Source organism: Colius striatus, chromosome Z (genome assembly GCF_028858725.1).
Source record: "Colius striatus isolate bColStr4 chromosome Z, bColStr4.1.hap1, whole genome shotgun sequence".
Classification (NCBI taxonomy): domain Eukaryota; kingdom Metazoa; phylum Chordata; class Aves; order Coliiformes; family Coliidae; genus Colius; species Colius striatus.
Window position 1 is genome coordinate 570874 of NC_084790.1, and position 21401 is coordinate 592274.

General features: G+C 65.4%; 1 protein-coding gene across 3 annotated transcripts; it reads left to right on the forward strand.

The window, feature by feature from the left end:
- The first annotated feature begins 1672 nt into the window (after positions 1-1672).
- Positions 1673-21391, forward strand: LOC133628772 (formin-like protein 1). Of its 3 annotated transcripts, none has more exons than XM_062017916.1 (26): positions 1673-1756; positions 10360-10443; positions 10662-10745; positions 10825-10898; positions 11424-11507; positions 11719-11865; positions 13013-13121; positions 13317-13393; positions 13478-13571; positions 13884-13958; positions 15135-15245; positions 15329-15478; positions 15566-15667; positions 15748-15967; positions 16148-16456; positions 16552-16673; positions 17081-17283; positions 17430-17664; positions 17745-17813; positions 17920-18000; positions 18433-18562; positions 18642-18805; positions 19044-19145; positions 19418-19516; positions 19679-19802; positions 20476-21391. In XM_062017916.1, exons 1-26 carry the CDS (start codon positions 1676-1678, stop codon positions 20571-20573), a joined length of 3228 nt encoding a protein of 1075 aa, XP_061873900.1. In that variant the 5' UTR covers positions 1673-1675; the 3' UTR covers positions 20574-21391. The 3 variants fall into 3 exon arrangements, with proteins under 3 accessions (XP_061873900.1, XP_061873898.1, XP_061873899.1); XM_062017914.1 differs by lacking the exon at positions 1673-1756 and adding an exon at positions 5643-5840; XM_062017915.1 differs by lacking the exon at positions 1673-1756 and adding an exon at positions 5643-5840 and having other exon boundaries at positions 19418-19510.
- Positions 21392-21401: the final 10 nt, after the last annotated feature.

A 21401-nucleotide genomic window follows, 5' to 3' on the forward strand; every position in this document is an offset into this window, starting at 1 on the left:
TGATTCTGCTGCTGCGGGGAACCTCAGCTCACTCTGTGGTGCTGCCCCATTGCTGTGTCCCATGGCTGCCCCACGTGTTCCCCCAGCACAGGAGGGAGGCTGAGCCTGGGCAGTTCCTCACCGTTCCCTGTGTCCATGTGCCCACAGACCTGAGCTGCAGCCCGGAGCAGCACCAAGGCTCTGGGTCTCTGCCCCGACGAGGTCTGAGCCTCTCGCAGCAGCAGCTAGGAAGAAAGTATTACTTTTCTTAAACAGAGCCCAATCCCTCTGCTGTGAAAAGGACAGGGGAGTAAGAGCTGGAAGCTCTGAAGAGGACACAAATGGCTGAGGCCAGAAAAGCTGCTTTTGGGCAAGTCTCCAGGAAATAAAAACGGGTGTTTAATGTAGTAAGTTAGAACAGTTTATTATCTCTTACTTTAATAACCAGCAGGGGAACAGAAACCCCTGACCAAAGGGGGGGCTTAAACGTCTCACCCAAATAACCCAACCAAGATTGTAAGCCCTCAGCCAAACCGGGTTATTTATGTGAGCTAATGCGAGGGTCACATTCCCAGTCCACCCTGCTCGCTCTGCCATGGGCCGTCCTTTCTGGTGCCAGAGGTGGGTTCATGGTGTGGGCGGGGGATTGGTGTGGGCAGAGCTTCTCGTAACGCCCCGGTGTGAGGGGAAGGGCAGAAGTGAGTGCGAGGCGCCAGGGCTGCGTGTGAGCCCGGGCGCTGAGCAGTCGGTGTCGGCTGGTGGGAGCGGCTGAGGGCAGGGCGAGGAGCGGGGTCGGTGCCGGTGTGAGCCCCGGGCTGTGCCGGGTGTTGTGGCGGCGCCGGAGCTGCCGGAGCCCCGCAGCGGGAGCCGGGCGGGGAGCGGCGGGAGAGGGCTCGGGGTGAAGCCCCCCGGCCGGGGAGCGGCGGCCGGAGCTTGGGCCGGTGGGGGGGCAGGAGTGGGGGGGCGGGTGTCGGCGCGGTCGGACCTTGTTGGGGACTGCGGCGGCTGCCGCCTGCGGCTGCAACGGGCGGACGGACCTGATTGAAACCCGCGGGCGCTTCAGCTGCCGGCGGCTTTGGGCTGGAGCCCGGGAGCAGCCCCGGGACAGGGGGACCCGGGGAGGCACCGAGAGGTGAGAACCTGAAGTTATTTGCCCATCTTTGGCGTCAAACCTCTGTGAGCACAACGAGTGCCACAGGGAACCATTGCCCAGGGCAGCACAGAAACAGCCTTTGCCGTGAGCACATCACAAACAGCTTTTTGACTACAGCTACAGAGGGTGGGGACTGATCTGAAAAGCGAGCAGCGGGCAGCCCGTGTCCATCGCTGCTGGCCTTGTGCAGCTGCAGCAGCTCCTGTGGGTGCCGCTGTGCTGGGCCCTTCAGCCCCTTGGCTGCACAGTCTGGGTTTGCCCAGCTCTGATTGGTGCTGTTCAGCCCCTTTGCTGCCTCGTGATTGGCGAAGCCGCGCCGGGCTGTGATTCCACCAGGTCCACAGCACATGCCCTTGGTGCGGCTCTGAGGCTCAACACACACGTTACAGTTGGGGTCTGTCTGTTACCTGAACAGCCGGCTGGGGAACACGAAGCCCTGAGCAGAGGGGGACTGCAGCTCCTGACCCCGATAACCCAGCAGTGATTTGAAGCCCTCATCTCCCGCGGGTTTCTCCAGGCTTTCCTGCAGCAGAGCTGGCGGCAATGAGCGGCTCTGCTGTGTGCCTGCGGGGGGCTGCTGCCGGGGCTCTGGAGGCTGAGAGCTGCCGGGGGCTGGTGCCAGAGGTGGGTCCATGGTGTGGGCGGGGGATTGGTGTGGGCAGAGCTTCTCGTAACGTCCCGGTGTGAGGGGAAGGGCAGAAGTGAGTGCGAGGCGCCAGGGCTGCGTGTGAGCCCGGGCGCTGGGAGCTGTCGGTGTCGGCTGGTGGGAGCGGCTGAGGGCAGGGCGAGGAGCGGGGTCGGTGCCGGTGTGAGCCCCGGGCTGTGCCGGGTGTTGTGGCGGCGCCGGAGCTGCCGGAGCCCCGCAGCGGGAGCCGGGCGGGGAGCGGCGGGAGGGGGCTCGGGGTGAAGCCCCCCGGCCGGGGAGCGGCGGCCGGAGCTTGGGCCGGTGGGGGGGCAGGAGTGGGGGGGCGGGTGTCGGCGCGGTCGGACCTTGTTGGGGACTGCGGCGGCTGCCGCCTGCGGCTGCAACGGGCGGACGGACCTGATTGAAACCCGCGGGGCTTCAGCTGCCGGCGGCTTTGGGCTGGAGCCCGGGAGCAGCCCCGGGACTGCGGGGCACTGGGGAGGCACCGAGAGGTGAGAACCTGAAGTTATTTGCCCATCTTTGGCGTCAAACCTCTGTGAGGAGGAGGAAGGTGGGAGTGCTGCAGCTACAGGGGAGGCTGGAGCAATGCCAGCGTGGCCGTGCCACCCCAGCTCTGGAGCTCTTCGAGCAGTGGGGAGAGGAGTGGGGAGTGATGGGGATGAAGCCTCCACTAGCAGCTCCCACCGTGACCCAGCCAGGGCTCCTGTCCCAGGGGAGCTCTGGAGTCCCATAAGAGGAGGTCGCTGTGGTGTGTCAGAGCTGGAACCTGCTCTGCCTGGGGCTCACTGGTCTCTTCCCTTCTTGGAAACAGCATATGCAAATTGAGAAGGAACTTAATTAGGAAGGTGGTGCGTGGCGCTCCGGGCTGGAGCACAGGGAGCCCCTTTGAACCATGTGAATGTCTCTCTCCATCACTTGCCAGGCTGGAGGTGATTCCTCTCAGGGTTCAGCCATGGCTTGTTCACAGCCAGGCAGACATCTCCTGCCAGAGCTCACCTGCTTTCTCTTCCTTCCGTCTCTTCAGTGGCAGAAGTGGATTCTTCCTTAGAGACAAACAATCTAAACCGTTCCATATTCTATCCCTGGTGTTTGTTTTCCCTTCCCAGAGGAAGGAAGGGAAGCTCCTCTACCCTTCTCTTGATGTTCACACACATCATGTCCCATTTTTTTACCCAATATCTGCTCCGTGTTTTCCTCGTCCCACAGACTCTGAACTCACAGCCCCCTTGGGAAGCAGGCTGCATGCCTCCAAGCTGCAGATGATAAGCAAACACCAAGTTACATATAATCAATCCCTTGATGAGCTATTTACCATGTGACATTACCAAAATATTTCTGTTTGGGAACTATGTTTATCTTCATCTGTTTTCCAAACTCCTGGCAGCCCTGAAAATCCACGTCCCAGGCCTCCAGACATGAGCTTTCTTGCTGTGCTCCTGTGTTTTATGCTGTGAAAACTGATTTGCCTACAGAAGCAGCTCATTTACTGACAGAAAGCACAGGTTTCTTCTCCTTCCTCTGCTTCCCATGGCTTAACACATCAAAATGTGTGCTTGAGACATGAATGAAGAGTGGAGTTATACCTGGAATTCATTACAGCCACTGAGAAATTCAGCAGTGCTGAAAATAGAAATCCAATCTCAGCAGCTCAGAGGCAAAGGAAGATTTTGACCTTTCCATCTAGGAAGATTTTTGAGTGAATCTTCACTTCAGCCACATGACTTCAGAGTAAGTCCTGAAATCATCAGAACTCCTCCAGCAAGGCAGAAAGGGAGAGCAAAGCCTTTGGGAGGATTCACTCCCTGTCTCGGGTGCCCCTCAGTCCAGCTCCTGGCAGGTAGCTGAGGTGGGCTCAGCACTTCAAACACCTTCAAGCTTCTGGAGCTTAATCCTTCAGTGCCAAGTTCTGGTGATAATCTTGGGTTCATTCTGGGCTGCACAACGCAGGCCTAGGGATGCTTTATTTGGGTGAGGAAATATGGCCTGGGTAGCTCTAAGGGCAAAAAGTAGGGGAGGGGGGATTTTGGGGACCTGCACATTCAGGGGCAAAATCCCCACCAAGAGTGTGATGTTCTGCCCTAGAGTGGAATGGAGTTCACTGAGAAAATAAACCTCAGCCTTCCATCAGATGCTGAAATGTCTGATGAAACAAAGAGAGTTCAGGTGCAAAACTGAGCTTCAGAGAACCAGAACAAACCCCAGTGTGGGTGACCCCGATTCGGGTGCCGCCCGTGGCTCCTCGCTGGCCTCCCGACCCCTGACACGGGGAGAGGGACGTGGCATCGCTCCCAGGGCAGCTGGGGCTGTGGGGGCAGCTTTGGAGGCAGCTGCCGCTCGCCTGGCTGGGGCTGGGGCTGGGAGAGGGTGGCAGAACGGGTCTGGCGTGTTCCCCCGGTCCCTGCGGGACACCGACACCGCGGCGGGTCCTGTCAGACAGGAGGTGCCACGAGAGCCAGAGGGACACGGTGACGCTGGGGACTGAGCCCAGGGCTGAGCGGGGGCTTCCAGAGCGTGACAGGTCACAGAATCCCACAGTGGTGGAGGCTGGAAGGGCCTTGTAGAGCTGCTCCAGCCCCAGCCCCTGCTCAAGCAGCTTCCCCTCGCTCGGGAACGTGTCCAGGTGGGTTTGGGAACCTCCTGAGAAGGAGCCTCCACACCCTCCCTGGGCAGCCTGGGCCAGGGCTCCCTCACCTCAGCACCAAAGGGGCTTCTTCTCCTGTGCCTGTTACCCTTTGTCCTGGCACTGGCCACCACAGAAGAAAAGTGCCCTGAGCATCTTGGTGCCCTGTGCTGGCCTCTCTCCAGCAGTTCCCTGTCCCTCTGCAGCTGGGGAGCCCAGAACTGGACACAGGACTCCAGATGAGTTTATTATCCCCCAGCACTGCCAGGTCTCTCTCCTGGAGCTGCTCTCCAGCAGGTCACCCCCAGCCTGTCCTGGTGCAGGGGGTTGTTCCCCCCCAGCTGCAGGACTCTGCCCTTGCCCTTGTTGAACCTCAGCGGGTTCTTCCCTCTCCAACCCTCAGATTCTGGGGATGCCAGGATCCCACCTGGGCCCATCCTCCACCCATCCCTCAGCAGATGTTTCCTCAAATCTGAAATTTCAGCAAATTTTGCCAAATCCCAGGAGCTCCCAGCCCTGCTGTCACACACTTGAGGTCCCCAGGGGTGCGGTGAGTTTGTTCGGCCTCAGCTTTCCCTCCCACAGTGGCTGAGATGGGGAAAGAAGGGAAAAGGAGACGAGGGGAGGGAGCCCAACACCTCCTGGCTCCCACCTGCCCCTGATAAAAGAGAAAATAGAATCAAATTCTGAGGTAAAATGTTAAAGTAACTTAAATTCTGAAACAAGGGGGGAAATGAGGTTAAAAGGGGCTGAAAAGGAAAGAATTGATACAAGTTTAGGTTAAAAATTAAAGTGAAATAAAGCAATAATGGTAAAATTAAAGGGGAAGAAGAAATAAGCAATGGCCTGAAGGAAAAATGGAACCAAGTTAAGAGCCAGCAGAGATACTGAAAGGATAAAATAAACAGGGAAATGATATTTAAAGTAATGAATGAAATACAGTGTAAGTTTAAAACAGAAAATGGTTAAAGCAATGAACGGGAGGCGAGAAAATGATGAACAGAGAAACTGCAACTGAGGGTGATGGAGAGAAGGGGGAAAATACATTCACGAGTTCTTTGGAACGAAAGTCAGTTTAAAATGACGAAAACGAGCCCAAATGCAGGGAGCTGAAATTAACCGGGTGAGGGCAGCGGGGAGAAAGTGCCCCGGGGGGGCGGGCGGCGGGGCCGGGGGCGGGCGCAGGGCGGGGGGAGGCGGCCACGGCGCGATAACGCCCCGCAGAAGTTGCAGCCGCCGAGGAGCAGCCTCGGGGAAGAGTCGTGTCCGTCCCCCCCGCCATGGGTAACGCGGCCGGGGGCCTGGACGGGGCGGCCGCGGGGCGGGAGAGCCGCGAGGCGCGGCTGCCGCTGCCCCCGCCGAGCCCCGCCGCCGCGCCGCCGCCGCCCCGGCAGCCCATGCCCGATGCCGCCGAGCTGGAGGAGCGCTTCGGCCGCGTCCTGGTGAGCGGGGGCTGCGGGGGGCTGCGGGGGCACCGCGGCTGCGGGGGGCTGCCCCGAGACCCGGCCCGGGCTCTGCCTTACGCCCATTAGATTTCGGTCAGGATGACGGCGTATTGTAACGGTCGCTATTTGGTCATCGTGGGTTCATTAACGACCATCGTTACTAATTTCCCCTCTCTCGCCCCATTCCTCGCGCGGATGCTCGACCCTGCCGGTGCCGTTACCCCCTCGCCGCGCTCTCCCGTTGCGGAGGGCTGGGATCCAGCCCCGCACTTTTGGGGTGTCCCCGTCTGTCCCCGCCATGGCGGGGGCCGGCAGCGCGCCGCAGCGGCTGGCGAAGGGCTCGCCTCCTCCTCCTCCTCTTCATCCTCCGGTGCCCGGGGACCGCGGCGGCACGGGCGCTGCCGGGCGCGCTGCCGCGGGCTGGCAGCTGCGGCTCGGGGCTGCGGGAGATCCGGGGGCTGCGGGAGATCCGGGGGCTGCGGGAGATCCGCTGCCGCCCGCTGCCTCCGTCCTTGAGCGGGGCCGCTCCGCGCTGACCTTCGCACCGCGCGGCCGGGACACGCCGCATCCCCCTCCCTGCCCTCCCTCAAAGCGCTCCGCCGCGGAAGGTCAGGCTGGGAGCGGGCAGAAAGCGAAGCCCCTGCTCGAGCTGCTTGAAGCTTTTTTATCGCCCGGCGTTTCTAGGAGGGTTATTTGAGGCCGAGCATCGCAGCCGGAGCTGCTGCTGCTCCTCAGCCGCCGGCAGCATCGGCTCTGGCTCGGCGCAGGGCTGTGCACGGCGGGGACCTGCACGGGACCCCCCACGCCCCGGGGATGGGGCTTTGCCGTGGGACACCCGTCAGGGGAGGCGCAGGAGGACTGAGCTGTGCTGGCAGAGGGGACGGGTGGCCGGGGACCTTGGGGTGCTTCCGCTGCTGCTGCGGGGCCTCAGGAAACGCTTTCAGCCGGCCTGTGTGGTGGCAGCTGGGAAACCCAGAGCTGAGAAACCATCAAAACAGGGGGAAATGCTGCTGCAGGTCCCCGGCAGCACCCACAGCCCCTGCAGCCCGAGGGAGGGGCCTTGCCCCGGAGCCAGGGGGCACGCAGGGGGCTGCGCTTGCCTGTCAGGAACCGGGCATCTTGTGAAAGCCTCTGTCCCAATCTCGCTTCCTCCTTTCGCAGGTTCCCTTCCCCTTCCCGGGGCGGGGGCGCAGCGGGACCCCTGTGGGGACACGGACGGGGAGCTCCCTCAACCACCTTCCTTGGCTTGAGGTTCCCTTTTCCCACCTCCCCGGCTCGTGGGCTGGGATGGAGCAGGAGGTGGTGGGTTGGGAATGCCCCCGCTGGGGCAGCATCCGGACCTGGCGCGTTGCCACAGTTACCGTGATGCCACGAACGCACCTCAGGGCCAACCAGTTTTAGGTTGGACACCCCGGACTGGGGGAGCTGGTGGAGCAAAGGCCGTCAGAAAGGCCAACAGCAGAGCCCGGGGGATCCCAGCTGCCACTGGCAAGGGGCTGGATAATCCCCCCACGTGCCCAGAAGTGGGGAATTTAGTTTTACTCTCCACAAGCTGGCTTCTTCCCAGCTAGGGCACTGGGGCAGGTGCCACTTTGGCAGCGCCATGGGAGGGTTGTCCCAGTGCCAGGCGGTTTGGGATGTGCCGAGGTGGCTTTTGGGGAGGGAGCAGAGGAGCGAGAGCGTTGCTGCTGCTGCAGTGGCCACGTGCAGAGGCTCCTGCGCACACCAGGAGGGATCTTTCCCCTCTTGGCACGTTGAAAGGTGGTAACTGGGGACGTGGAGGCAAAATTGTGAGGCCAGAGCGTTCTGGAGGAGAAGCTGAAAAGGGCTGGGGGTGTTCGGCTGGGGCTGAGGGAGCCGGTGGCTGCTCCAGCAGGAGGTTTTGCCAAGGAGGGCTTTGCTGCTGCTTCTCCTGGGACCTGGAGGACAGAGAGCACAGCAGACGTCACGGCTGCAGATGTTTGCAGATGTGCCGTTGGCCTCAGCCCTGGGCCCAGGCACCAGTGAGCCCCGGCACCAGCGGTGGGTGCTCGACTTGCTGCTGGATCCAGCCCCGGCGTGGGGGGCAGGTCTGGGGGGGCTGTGCCGGGGTGTCCCCAGGGGGATGTGTGCCCTGGGCAGGAGGGGAAGTGCCTGTGAGCTGAGAGCTGCAGGAGGTAGCCAGATCTGTCCCTGGCTGTATGAGGAATGTGTCCTGGTGCAGGGACCCCCCTGCCCTCCTGAATCCAGCCCCGGGTGATGTTGAGGTGATGTGCTGGAGGGAGTGCAGTGGCTGGATGGGGCTTGTGTCCACCCCCCCGTAAGAGCTGCTTTGCCTCCCCCCACTCACAGGTTTAGGTGTAGGATGGGGGGGGTCTTGGTGTCACCTTGGGGGGTCCCAGCCAGCTGCATCCTGGTGCTGGGTGTTGGGAGATGACACTGTGGGCTCTGTGGCACCTCGTGTCCCCGGAGGGGGGTGGGGGATGTTTGGTGGCCTCTGTGCAGTGATGCTGTGACACTGCTGGAGGGGAGGGGCGGGGGAAGCCCCACGCAAGCTGCTGGAGGCAAATCCCTGTGGCCCCTCCATCCTTGTCACCCCAAGGAAAAAGAGGAGGAGGACCAAGGCCTGCCTCTGTCACTTCCAAGGTGCTGGGCCACTGCCCTGCCCCACATCCCCCACCCAGCCCCACATCACCCGCTCTGGCAGGAAACGAGAACCAGTTTGTTCGCGCCACCGGCTGCCGTCAGGGACCACAGCGGAGCCGCTTCCTCCCTCCCCGGCACCACGTGCGCGCCCAGGGCTGAGCTGGGATGTGGCCACCACCCAGTTTGTACCCCAGGCGTGCCACATCCTGCCACCCAGCCCAGCCCTGCCTGTGGGGGCAGAGCCACCTCCGTAGGGACCCCCGGCATCCCCCTGCCCGCCTGCTGGGAACCCACCGCGGCTCCCGTCCCACCCGTGACGCTCGCTCCCGGTGTCTCCAGGTCCCACACGTGGTCACTTCTCCAGTGACAGCACAAGGGGTGAGGGACATAAGCTGGAACACAAACAGTTCTACTTAAGCACAGGGAGAAGCTCCTTTGGTGCTGAGGGGAGGGAGCCCTGACCCAGGCTGCCCAGGGAGGGTGTGGAGGCTCCTCAGGAGGTTCCCAAACCCCTCTGGACACATTCCTGTGCCCCCTGAGCCAGGGGAAGCTGCTTGAGCAGGGCTGGGGCTGGAGCAGCTCTGCAGGGCCCTGGCAGCCCCCAGCACTGTGGGACTGTGTGATTCTATAGTCTATGTGGCAGGTGCCACAATGTCCCCTCTGCCGAGGGCACCCAACAGTGTCCCAGGGAGGGTGCAGGTGGGATGTTCAGGTGTGCAGCCCCTCAGCACAGATGCTGGGATGGCAGCTTGGGGCCATGAGGACTGGGGTCCCTGGCAAAGGCTTCCTCTGGGTGCTGCTTCCATCCTGCCCATCCTCAGTGGCTTCGCCTCCAGGCTGTTCCTGCCCGGCTGCTGACTTTGCCCCCTGCGCAGGGGCTGTCCCTGGCCCCAGACAGTGAGCTCAGCTCCTCCCTACCCACAGCTCTGGGCTTTGGCTTCCTGCAAAAGCAGCTCCACAGGTCCTTGGGGGAGGCAGGCACAAGGCTTCTGCTCCTGCTCGCCGCCGTGGCACCTCGCCTCTTGGATCTGCTCCACTGTGGGCAACCAAAACCGCTGTGAGATGCCTTTTCGCCGAGGAGGTGGATGTCCCAGGGGTGCACGCACCCTGCCTCCCATCCTCAGCAGGGTGACCTGGGGCTGGGCATCACCTCCACATGCCAGCTTGCCTGGGATCTCCAGGTGGGCAGCGACCTCAGCTCCTGCTTTTCTCTGGGGGCTGCGTCACCAAGAAACGCATCATTTGGGAGAACAAATTGAGCTGCCAGCACGGCCCAGGCCACGGTGGGTGCCCCAGTAACGGCTCCACCAGCCACCTCACGGTGTCCCTCAGGGACCCACCGTGTCCCTCAGAGCCCAGCCCCGCGCCCCGGCCGCCACACGCGGCGGTTCCGGCAGCAGCCTCGTGCGCGCAGAGCGGGAAGCGCGTCACGTCCTGCCGGGGTGGCCGGGGGGGTGCTGGGGACGTGGGTTGTGCAATGGTGGCACGGAGGGATGTGGTGACACACCAGACCCTGCCCTGACATCACGTCTCTGAAGAAGCTGGTTTCCCCAGCCGGGCTCGTCACGCACCCGCAGCGGTGGCTGTCCCCAGCCCTTCCCCAGCTGGCTCTGTGCTGGCTGAGGCTGGGAGTGTGGTGCACTCATGACAGGGATGGACTGGGCTAGCTTTATCCTACTGTTCCCCCTAACACCCCCTGCCTTGGGAACCCCCAAGATGGGGATGTTTCTGAGGCTGGTGGGATGGGGATCCCTGCAGTGTCCCCTCCCTGCCACCCCTGAGCAAGGACACCCAGTGCTGGGTGAGCAGGGGGTGCTGCAGCTCTGGGCCGGGGGGCAGGTGTTGTTCTTTATGGGGGTGACCCTGATGTCTGACACCCATCACCCCACAGAACTCCATGAACCTGCCCCCGGACAAGATGCAGCTGCTCAACCAGTATGACAACGAGAAGAAGTGGGAGCTGATCTGTGACCAGGTGAGGTCTGAGCCTCGCACCGTCCCCGTCCCCAGGCGCCACCCCCGTGGGCATCGACCCAGCGCCCACCTCCACTGGTGCCACAGCACCTTCTTCACCCAGTGAACATCGCTGCAGTGTGAGGTGTGGACAGGGGCCGGGTGGCAGCCGTGGGACGGTGGCCTGTGCCCATGCCACGGGCGGGTGGCCCCGTTTCAGCCTCTCTCTGGGGCTCGTAGGAGCGTTTCCAGGTGAAAAACCCCCCGTCCGCCTACATCCAGAAGCTGAGGAGCTACCTGGACACGGGCGGCGTAAGCAGGAAGGTGAGGCTGCCCCCTGCACCCTTTGGCCCTTGCCGGGTCGGGCACAGGGACGGTGCCAACGGCTCTCCCTGGCCCACAGTTCAAGAGGCGAGGGCAGGAGTCGACGCAGGTGCTCCGGGAGCTGGAGATTTCCTTGAGGACCAACTACATCGGGTAGGGATGGGGGTGTGGGGCAGGGCTGGGGTGTCAGTGGGAGATGAGGCTGTTGAGCAGGGGTGGGGGTGTTGGTAGGGAATGGGGGTGTCCTCATTGGCACCCAGAGCATCGTGAGGACAGGGACTGGCACACGGGTAGCTGCTGGCTGTGGGCGTGACAGCGGGATGTGGGGGCTGGTGGCCTCATCCTGCCCCTCTGGGTGGCTCTGAGGGGATGACAGAGATGCTGTAGGATCCCAACCTCATTTTAGCTCTGTGGTACCCCCTGAGGCCCCAAGCCCTCGTGGGGTGGTGGGTGCTGGGCTGTGGCTGCCTGTGGTCCTGCTGTGGTGGCAGCAGAGCTCAGGCTGTGTCCCCACAGCACCTGGGTGAGGTGCCAGCCCACAGTGCCACTGGGTGTACCCAGCATGTCCCACCCTCACTGGGGACCAGGGGGTGGCTTCACCAAGGGTCTGTCTGGGGGGAGAAAGGAGAACGAGGAGGGCTGGTGGAGCCCACTAACCCCCTGCACCCCCCCCCCCAGCTGGGTCCAGGAGTTCCTCAACGAGGAGAACAAGGGGCTGGATGTGCTGCTGGAGTATCTCGCCTTCGCCCAGTGCTCCGTCACGTACGTCCCCAGCGCTGCCCCTTCCCCAGGGCCGGGACTGCAGGGGGGTCCCTGGGGTGGAGGGTCCCCACTCATCCCAGTGTCAGAGCTGAGGGTGCTCCACAGCTGGGCTTGAGCAGAGCATCCCCATCACCTCCGTGCCCGCATCCCCTGCCCTGGGCAGCGCAGAGCTGCCACGTCTCACCCGTCCCTGTGTCCCCACGGGCCGCAGGTACGACATGGAGAGCGCCGAGAACGGCAGCCCGGGCTCGGACAGGGACAGGGGCAAGGGCACGGAGAGGTCACTGGAGGACCTGAGCAAGACCAGCTCCTCGTCCCCCACCCAAGGCATCTCCAAAGTGCGGCACCTCACCATCAGGTAACGTGTGGGTGCGTCCCCCCGTCCCCTGCCGTGTCCTGCCCCCCCTGCCGTGTCCTGCCCCCCGTGCCGTGTCCTGCCTCGCTGCCCCCTGGCTGTGCCGCGCTTGCAGAGGGGCTGGGCAGGGAGACACAGACCTGCTCCTTAACAAATGAGTCCCTGTGGCTGATTTGGGGGCACAAAGCCCCATCCCCACGTGGGATAAGCCCTGCTGGGAGCTGGGCTGGCTCAGCATCCCCAGCCCAGCCCCACGGCCCTCGGGGACCACCCGGGGCTGAGAGAAAACAGGCGATGGGTGAGATTGTGGGGCAGCGAATCGTACCCACCCCGGTTTTAAACCAGGCTGGGGGAACGGGCCTGTGCCCCCTCGCAGCCGGTCCCGCTGGCTCTTGCTTGGCGCCCGCCCCGCAGCCCCCTCCTAACCCCGCTCTTCTCTTGCACGCTGCCGGGGATGCGCTGACGGTAGGTGCCGGGCCGTGGCACCGGCGGGACAGGGACACCCCGGTGGGCTTGGGGACGGTGCTGCCGGGCATCCCCGGCGAGGGGGGCGGGGGGTCCCGGGGGACACCCACCTGCAGCCACCCAGGAGCCGTAACGTGGCAGCTCAGGGGTCTGGGGGTCCCTCCCTTCCTGCAGCAGTTCCAGGGCAGTCAGGGTGTCCCCCCCAGCCCCAGGGACAGGTCAGGAGCGAGGTGGCACCGGCGGGGGTCCCAGCCCTTGTCTCCCCCCAAGCCCGGGTGTGCCAGGGGCGAGGCGGGAGCCCCGATTCTCCGTCCTGTCCTGCAGGCTCTAACGTGCCTCCAGCTGCTGCCTCTCGAACCGGCACCTCCACACCCTCCTCCGCCACGTCCACCCCGCTGTCCCCTGCGGGTCCAGGTCACCCGGCAGCTCCTGCCCGCCCCGGTGAGCCTCCGCGACCACCCGTGCGCACGAGGGCGACCCGGACACCCCCCCGCCCCCCCCCCCCATGCACTTGCACATGACACAGGGGTCTCTCTCTCTCTCTCTCTGTCTCTGTCTCTCTCCTGCGGGGATGCAGCTGCCCGGGTTCCCTGGTGTGTGTCCCCCCGCCCCAGCCTCGCAGCCCCCCGCTTTGCCGTGCCCCCCACCCCGCCTCGGCCCCGCTCAGCCGCCCTCTGCCCCCCAGGCTGAACCCATCGCACAGCAGGAAGGCGCTGAGGAACTCCCGTCTCGTCAGCCAGAAGGACGACGTCCACCTCTGCATCATGTGTCTCCGCGCCATCATGAACTACCAGGTGGGAGAGGGCAGCGGCTTGGGGGGGCACAACTGGGGCTCCCCTAAAAGCTCCCTGTGGAGCCGTCTCTTGGGGTGGGACCCGTTCTCCAGCCCCGTGGCTGTGGGGATGTGGCACAGGGATGGCTCAAAGCCCTGGAGCAGCCCCAGGCTGGGGGGGCTGTGTGACCCCATTAATGCTCCTTTTACCCCAAAGTCTGGCTTCAGCCTGGTCATGAACCACCCAGCCTGCGTCAACGAGATCACCCTCAGCCTCAACAACAGGAATGCCAGGTGGGACCCTTCCCTTGTCCCCGACCCCCTCGTCCTCTCCCCCAGCTGGTCGCCCTGACCCCCTCAGCCCCTGTATCTCTGCAGGACCAAGGCGCTGGTGCTGGAGCTGCTGGCTGCTGTCTGTCTGGTCCGGGGAGGCCACGACATCATCCTGGCTGCCTTTGATAACTTCAAGGAGGTGAGTCCCCATGCTGGCACCCCTGCTGCAGCTGGGATCGTGCCTCAGTTTCCCCGAGTCAGGCAAACCCCTGTATCGTTGGGGCACCCTCCAACCTAGAAATGCCCACCCCATGACTCACCCCAGCCGGTGGGCTTGATGTCCCTGTGCCAGTGCATGTGCCCAGGGCCATGTCACAACTGGAGCAGGCCTTAAGCAACACCCAGCAGGGCTAGGATGGTGTCACCAACGGATGCCTCCTGCCCTGCCACCCCCTGGGTGCCCAGCGTGGCCGTGTCCCTCCTGGGCCTCAGCCCCCTGCTCCCACCCCAGGTCTGCGGGGAGAAGAACCGCTTCGAGAAGCTGATGGAGTATTTCCGAAACGAGGACACCAACATTGACTTCATGGTGAGCAGCTGGCAGGGCTGGGGCTCTGCTGTCCCCAGGGCACCGTGTCCCCAGGGGCTGCTGGGCCACCTCACTGTGCCAGGGCAGCGTGTCCCCAGGGGCTGCTGAGCCACCTCACTGTGCCAGGGCAGCGTGTCTCCAGGGGCTGCTGGGCCACCTCACTGTGCCAGGGCAGCGTGTCCCAGGGGCTGCTGGGCCACCTCACTGTGCCAGGGCAGCATGTCCCCAGGGGCTGCTGGGCCACCTCACTGTGCCAGGGCAGCGTGTCCCCAGGGGCTGCTGAGCCACCTCACTGTGCCAGGGCAGCGTGTCCCCAGGGGCTGCTGAGCCACCTCACTGTCCCCTGGGCACCGTGTCCCCAGGGGCTGCTGAGCCACCTCACTGTCCCCTGGGCACCGTGTCCCCAGGGGCTGCTGAGCCACCTCACTGTGCCAGGGCAGCATGTCCCCAGGGGCTGCTGGGCCACCTCACTGTGCCAGGGCAGCGTGTCCCCAGGGGCTGCTGAGCCACCTCACTGTGCCAGGGCAGCATGTCCCCAGGGGCTGCTGGGCCACCTCACTGTCCCCTGGGCACCGTGTCCCCAGGGGCTGCTGAGCCACCTCACTGTGCCAGGGCAGCGTGTCCCCAGGGGCTGCTGGGCCACCTCACTGTGCCAGGGCAGCGTGTCCCCAGGGGCTGCTGAGCCACCTCACTGTGCCAGGGCAGCGTGTCCCCAGGGGCTGCTGAGCCACCTCACTGTGCCAGGGCAGCGTGTCTCCAGGGGCTGCTGGGCCACCTCACTGTGCCAGGGCAGCGTGTCCCCAGGGGCTGCTGGGCCACCTCACTGTGCCAGGGCAGCGTGTCCCCAGGGGCTGCTGGGCCACCTCACTGTGCCAGGGCAGCGTGTCCCCAGGGGCTGCTGGGCCACCTCACTGTGCCAGGGCAGCGTGTCCCCAGGGGCTGCTGGGCCACCTCACTGTGCCAGGGCAGCGTGTCCCCAGGGGCTGCTGGGCCACCTCACTGTGCCAGGGCAGCGTGTCCCCAGGGGCTGCTGAGCCGCTGGTCCCCGAGTGCCCATGTCCACGGCACCGCGGCGCACTCCCCGGGCTCCGTGTGCCTGGGTTCCGCGTGCTGCGGGCAGTGCCCGGGGCAGGCGGCGTGTGCCCGCGCCGTGGCTGAGCCGCTGCCCGCCCGCAGGTCGCCTGCATGCAGTTCATCAACATCGTGGTGCACTCGGTGGAGAACATGAACTTCCGCGTGTTCCTGCAGTACGAGTTCACCCACCTGGGGCTGGACCGTTACCTGGAGGTGGGTGCCCCGTGCCAGCCCCGCGGGCGGGAGGGTGCCGGGGGACCCCGCCGGTGACGGCCCCGCCGGCGTTGCCGTGGCAGAGCCTGCGCCTCACCGAGAGCGACAAGCTGCAGGTGCAGATCCAGGCCTACCTGGACAACGTGTTCGACGTGGGGGCCATGCTGGAGGACTCGGAGACCAAGACGGCGGTGCTGGAGCACATGGAGGAGCTGGAGGAGCACGTCGGCCAGGTGGGCCGTGGGCGCGGGGGGTGGGCGGCTGACGCAAAGGCGCCGCGGTGGGCTCGGCGCTGAGCCTCGGCGCCGCGTCCCCCGCAGCTCACGGAGAAGCTGCAGCATGCGGAGAACGACTCGATGGCCAAGATAGCGGAGCTGGAGAAGCAGCTGAGCCAGGCGCGGCGGGAGCTGGAGGCGCTGCGGGTGAGCGGCGGGGCCGGGGCGGGCGGGCTGCGGGGCTGCGGCCGCACACGGCGACGAGCCGGGCTCTGTCACCGCCGCAGGAGCAGCTGAGCCCGCCGCGGCCCCGCAGCCCGCCCGCCCCGCAGCCCCGCGACCGCTACCGCCTGGCGCTGGAGCGGCGGCTGGCCGAGCTGGAGGAGAAGGGGCTGGTGCACATCCTGCGCGGGCCCGACGGAGACGTCGCCATCGAGATCGTCCCCGTCGTCATGGAAACGCCGGCAGCCCCCGCCGGCAGCGGGGAGCCCGGCGGCAGCGGCGCAGGTACCGGGGGTGGCGGCAGCATCCCGGGGGGCGGGGGGGGCTCTCGGCACAGTGTCCCTGGGCAGGGAAGCTGAGGCGGGGGCGCAGAGGCGCGCCCGGGAGTGCGGCGTCGCTGGGGACCGCGGCCCCCCCCGTGCCCTCCCGCGCCCTCGCCTCACCCAGCGCTTCCTTCTGTTGCAGATGCTCCGGCTCCGGCGCCGCCTCCCCCGCCGGCCCCCGCCGCCCCCCCGGCTCCCCCTCCTCCGCCACCCCCCCCGCCGCTTCCAGGGGCTGAGCCCGGCCCCCCGCCGCCCCCTGCGCCCCCCCTGCCCGCGGGCACCGGTCCCCCGCCGGCCCCTCCGCTCCCCGGTGCCCCCGTGCCGCCCCCACCCCCGCCCCCGCCGCTCCCCGCGGGGTCGGAGGGCCCCGCGCCCCCCCCTCCGCCGCCCCTTCCCCTCGGCGGGGGGCTCCCAGCCGGGCCGGGGGTCCCTCACAGCAGCGGCAGCTCAGGTGAGTGCAGCCCCCCCGAGCGAAGGCTGGGGCAGCGTGGGGTGGGGCTCGGGACCCTCCAGCTGGTGACGTGCCCCCCTCTGCACCCCCCGCAGTGAAGGTGAAGAAGCCGATCCAGACCAAGTTCCGGATGCCCGTCTTCAACTGGGTGGCGCTGAAGCCGAGCCAGATCGACGGCACCGTCTTCACCGAGCTCAACGACGAGAAGGTTCTGCAGGTGAGGACACAGCGGGGCTTGGGGGGTCCAGGGGGCCCAGGGGTTCCAGTCACCGGGTGCTTAGCTGGGCCAGTGCCCCAGTCCACTCTGCACCCACACTGCAGGAGCTGGAGAGAGATAACGAGGGCTCTGCCATCCTTTGCCTTGTCCCCTTGCTCCACCCTCCTCCTCACATCCTGGCCATGTGTTCTTCCTCATCTTCCTCCTCCGATCCCCTCATCCCTTCCTTGCACCCTCTCTGTCCCCTTGTCCTTTCCCTGTCATTCTCCCCTTCCCTTTGACCCCTCCCCTCGCTCCATCTTCGTCCTCTCACTCCTCTGCACCTTGTCCCGCTCCTCTGGCCCCGTCCTTGTCCCAGATGTCCGGCGTCCCCCCCCTGCCGTGCCCTCAGCCCCGTCTCCCCGCAGGAGCTGGACATGAGCGACTTTGAGGAGCAGTTCAAGACCAAAGCTCAGGGCCCCGGCTTGGACATCAGTGCCCTCAAGGTGAAAGCCACACAGAAAGCCCCCAGCAAGGTCACCCTCATGGAGTCCAACCGAGCCAAGAACCTGGCCATCACCCTTCGCAAGGCTGGCCGCAGCATCCAGGACATCTGCACAGCCATCGAGACGTGGGTGTGGGGGAAGGTCGGGCGCGGGGGGATGCTGTGGGTGGGCTGGGGTTGGAGGGGCGCCGGCACCCGCCGCGGGGATGGAGGGGAGGGGGGAGCGGTGGGGGGCGCTGAGGGACCTTGCTGGGGGCTTCCCACCGCCGCAGGTACGACCAACAAGCCCTGAGCCTCGACTTCCTGGAGCTGCTGCTGCGCTTCCTGCCCACCGAGTCGGAGCGGGCGCTGATGGGGAAGCTGGAGCGCGAGCAGCAGCCGCCCGAGGAGCTGTCGGACGAGGATCGGTTCATGCTGCGCTTCGGCCGGATCCCGCGCCTGGCCGAGCGCATGAACGTCATGATCTTCCTGGGCAGCTTCGGCGACACGGCCCAGCTGCTCACGCCGGTGGGTGCCGCGGCAGGGGCCGGGGAGCCGCTGGGGGATCCCCGTGGCGGGGCACTTGACGCTCCTCCTCCCGCCCGCAGCAACTCAACGCCATCATCGCCGCCTCCATGTCGCTCAAGTCCTCCAGCAAGCTGCGCAACATCCTGGAGGTGAGGAGCGCGGGGGACGCCGGGCGCCGCCGGGCCGTGCGTGGGCACCGTGCCCTCTCCCTGCCGAGCCCGGCGGGCACCAGCCGTGTCCCTTGTGTCCCCGCAGATCGTCCTGGCCTTCGGCAACTACATGAACAGCAGCAAACGCGGCGCAGCCTACGGCTTCCGCCTGCAGAGCCTCGACGCGGTACGGCCGGGGGGCTGCCGGTGCCCAGGGACCAGCCTCGGGGATGGAGGGGCACGGGAACTGGCTGTGGGCATGGAGGGATGCAGGGGCCACCTGCAGGGTTTGGAGAGGTGTGGGGAGCAGCTGTAGAGGTGTGGGGATGGAGGGGCAGAGGAGTCAGCTGTGGGCACGGAGGGACAGAGACTGTAGGGCTGGAGAGGCACATGGAGGAGCTAAGGGATGGAGCTGCACAAGAACTGATTGTGGGGGTTGGAAGGGAGCAGAGGTGGGGAGATGGAGGGCTGCAGATCCAGCTGTGGGGATGGGGAGCTGCAGATCCAGCTGTGGGGACTGAGATGTGCAGATCCTGCTGTGAGGATGGAGGGCCACCAGAGCCTGCCGTGAGCAGGGGTGAGGTGGTGGCGTTGGGAAGCTGATGCCACCTTCTCCCAGCTGCTGGAGATGAAGTCGACGGACCGCAAGCAAACGCTGCTGCATTACCTGGTGCGGGTGATCATGGAGAAGTACCCCGAGCTCACCGGCTTCCACACCGAGCTGCACTTCCTCGACAAGGCTGGCACAGGTAGTGCCCGCGGGCACCAGGCTGCGGGGGGCACACAGGGCACTGCCTGGCCTGACCCCGCCGCCCACCCTCCCCGCAGTGTCCCTGGACAGCGTGCTGCAGGACGTGCGGGGGCTGCAGCAGGGCATGGAGCTGACCCGCAAGGAGTTCATGCGGCAGGACGACAGCCTCGTGCTCAAGGAATTCCTCAAAGTCAACCTGGAGGTGATGGAGAAGCTGCAGGCTGACAGCAAAACCGCCAAGGTGGGTGCTGGGTGGTGGGGCAGGATTGGCACCCCTCGTTCCGAGGTGGGGGCACCCTGAGGTGCCCTCTGCTCACACCTCTGCCACACGGGAGAGGCTCCTGGCTGGGACGTGGCTCCAGAGAGATTGCCGGGAGCTGGGGGGGTGCAGAGGGGCACATGGAGGTGGAAGGAGGCAGTGGGTGATGGGGTGCTGCTGCCCAGCCCCAGCCCCTGCACCGGGGTGTCTCTGCCTGCAGGAGGCTTACGAGTCAGCTGTGGAGTATTTTGGGGAGAATCCCAAGACCAGTCCCCCAACCACCTTCTTCCCCATGTTCATGCGCTTCATCAGAGCCTACAAGGTATGAGGGGACAGGGGGGGCCTTGTTCCTGGTCTGAGGGGGCCTGGCTCCACTTTGGAGTGAGCAGCAGAAGCCACCCCTGAGGCCAAGGGCTGACAGGGCAGCTCTGTGCTGCCCTTCGAGGTGGGTGGAGGAGATGCTGAAGAGGAGCTGGGGGCTGCTGAGGGGAGGAAAAGGAGGGGCTGCAGTCCTGCTGCAGGGCCCTCCCTGGCTCAGCAACCCCCCCAGCTCAGCATCCCCCCAGCTCAGCACACCTCTGTGCTTCCCCCAAGAAAGCAGAGCAGGACATTGAGCTGTGGAAGAAACAAGAGGCTGCGGCCAAAGAAGCAGAATGCAGCCCCCCTGGCAGCGAGGACCAGCCTGAGGTGAAGGTGCTCCCAGTGTCTGTCCTGGGGGCAGCCCACAAGTGGGCTGAGTGGTGGGGAAGTGCAAAACAGGGCTTGGCAGAGAGGGGGCTGAGTGGGGAGCGAGGATGGGGCCCCTCTCTCATGTGAGGAGGCCACATCGCTCACCCCACGCTGTCCCCACTGCAGATGCCCGTCCAGAAAGCCAAGAGGCAGCAGATGGACATGATTGCTGAGCTGAAGAAGAGGCAGATGGTGAAGGAGCCTCTCATCTACGAAGGGAAGGACGGGGCCATCGAGGATATAATTTCAGGTGAGGGATTGGGTGTCACTGTCGCTGTGGGGGGCTGTCACAGCCTGGAGCTGGAGGGCCACTGAGCCCGACTGGGGGACTAAAGCCACTTGTAGCACCTCATCCCACACGGTGCTGAGCGCTCTCTGTCCTGGCTCATAGCTCTTCCTCCTCTTCTGCTTCTTTCTCCTCCCTCCTCTTCCCTCCTCCTCCTCACTGTGGCTCTGGATTGCTCTGCTCAGCTCTGAAAACTGTTCCTTTCACGGCCAGGACGGGCAAGCGCTCGTCCCGGCTCTTCTGCGACGTCAGCTTCAACGAGGAGAGTCCTCTCTAGGTACCAGGGCCGGGCAGGCTCGGGGCGGGCACGGCACGGGCAGGGGCTCCCGGTGCCCATCCTCCCCTCGGCCGTGGGGCAGGGCAGCCGGGCTCTGCCTCATGCTGAAAGTCAGCCCCAGCCCCAGCGCCAGGATAAGGTGCTGAGCACACAAAGTGCTGAGAGAACGGGGTCTCCCAGGCTGGTTGCTCGTGGCTCTGTGTGCAGCGGGTCAGGCCTCTCCCCAGTACCCGTCTGCAGGCGGGGGGTGGCTGTGGGGGCTGTGGGGGGCTGTGGGGGCTGTGGGGGGCTGTGAGTGGCTGTGGGGGGCTGTGGGGCAGCAGCTCCCAGCCCTCACGTGTGTCGGCCTCCCCGGTGCAGACCTGCGGAACAACCCGTACCGGCGGGCGGACAAGGGCCGTGGCAGCGCCAAGAAACGGGGGCAGAGCCTGCAGCCCACGCCGGACATCGCGCTGTGACCGGCCCAGCACCGGCCCAGCACCGGCCCAGCACCCGCAGGACGTCCCGCGGGGCACGGGGGCCGCTGCCCGCTCCCGGCCGCTCCGCGCCTGCTCCCGCCCGCACGGCCCCGGCTCCGGCCAGGGCGCTCCTGGTGCTTGCTTAGCCGTGCCCCAGCTGCTCTCCTGCAGGCCTGCACGGCTGGGGGACCCTCCTGGGAACGTGCAGGGAGCAGACAGCGGGCTCCAGCTTGTCCTGGAAGGGAGGAAACCCAAAGGGGCTGCCCCAGCCCTGCCCCAGAGCTGCTCCGGTGCGCGCTGGCCTCGGGCCGGCCCCGGGCGCTGCTGTGCCCCGCTTCAGCTTGCTGGTGCCTTTGATGCCCCGCTGCGGGAGGGGTGTGGGGCAGGGGCACAGCCGTCCCTGCACCTCTCCCCCATGTCCCCCTGCCCTCTCTGAGCCCCGGGAGCACCTCCCCAGCGAGGGGCGCGCTGCAAAGCTCCCACGCTGGGCACTGCCCGAGCCCCAGGAGCTGGCAGGGCTGCTACTTTCTATGTCTTCCTTCAAGTCTCCCAGTGCACGGGGAGCAGGGACTGGAACACCCCCTGTGCCCAGGCCGGGCTGCGTGGCTCACACAGGGGTGTGTGAGCGGCAGGGCGCGGGGCTGCCTGCTGTAATGAAGCTGCTCGCGCTCGGGGCTGCGCCGGGAGCGAAGGTGTAACATAAATGCCTGGAAGCCACCGTGTAAAACAGCAACTGCTCCTTTGTACACATTATTTTTCTATACTGAAGGCCTGTCAATGTAAAGCAGAACCGGGAATAAAGTGACTGCGAGGACGAAGCTCTGGTCT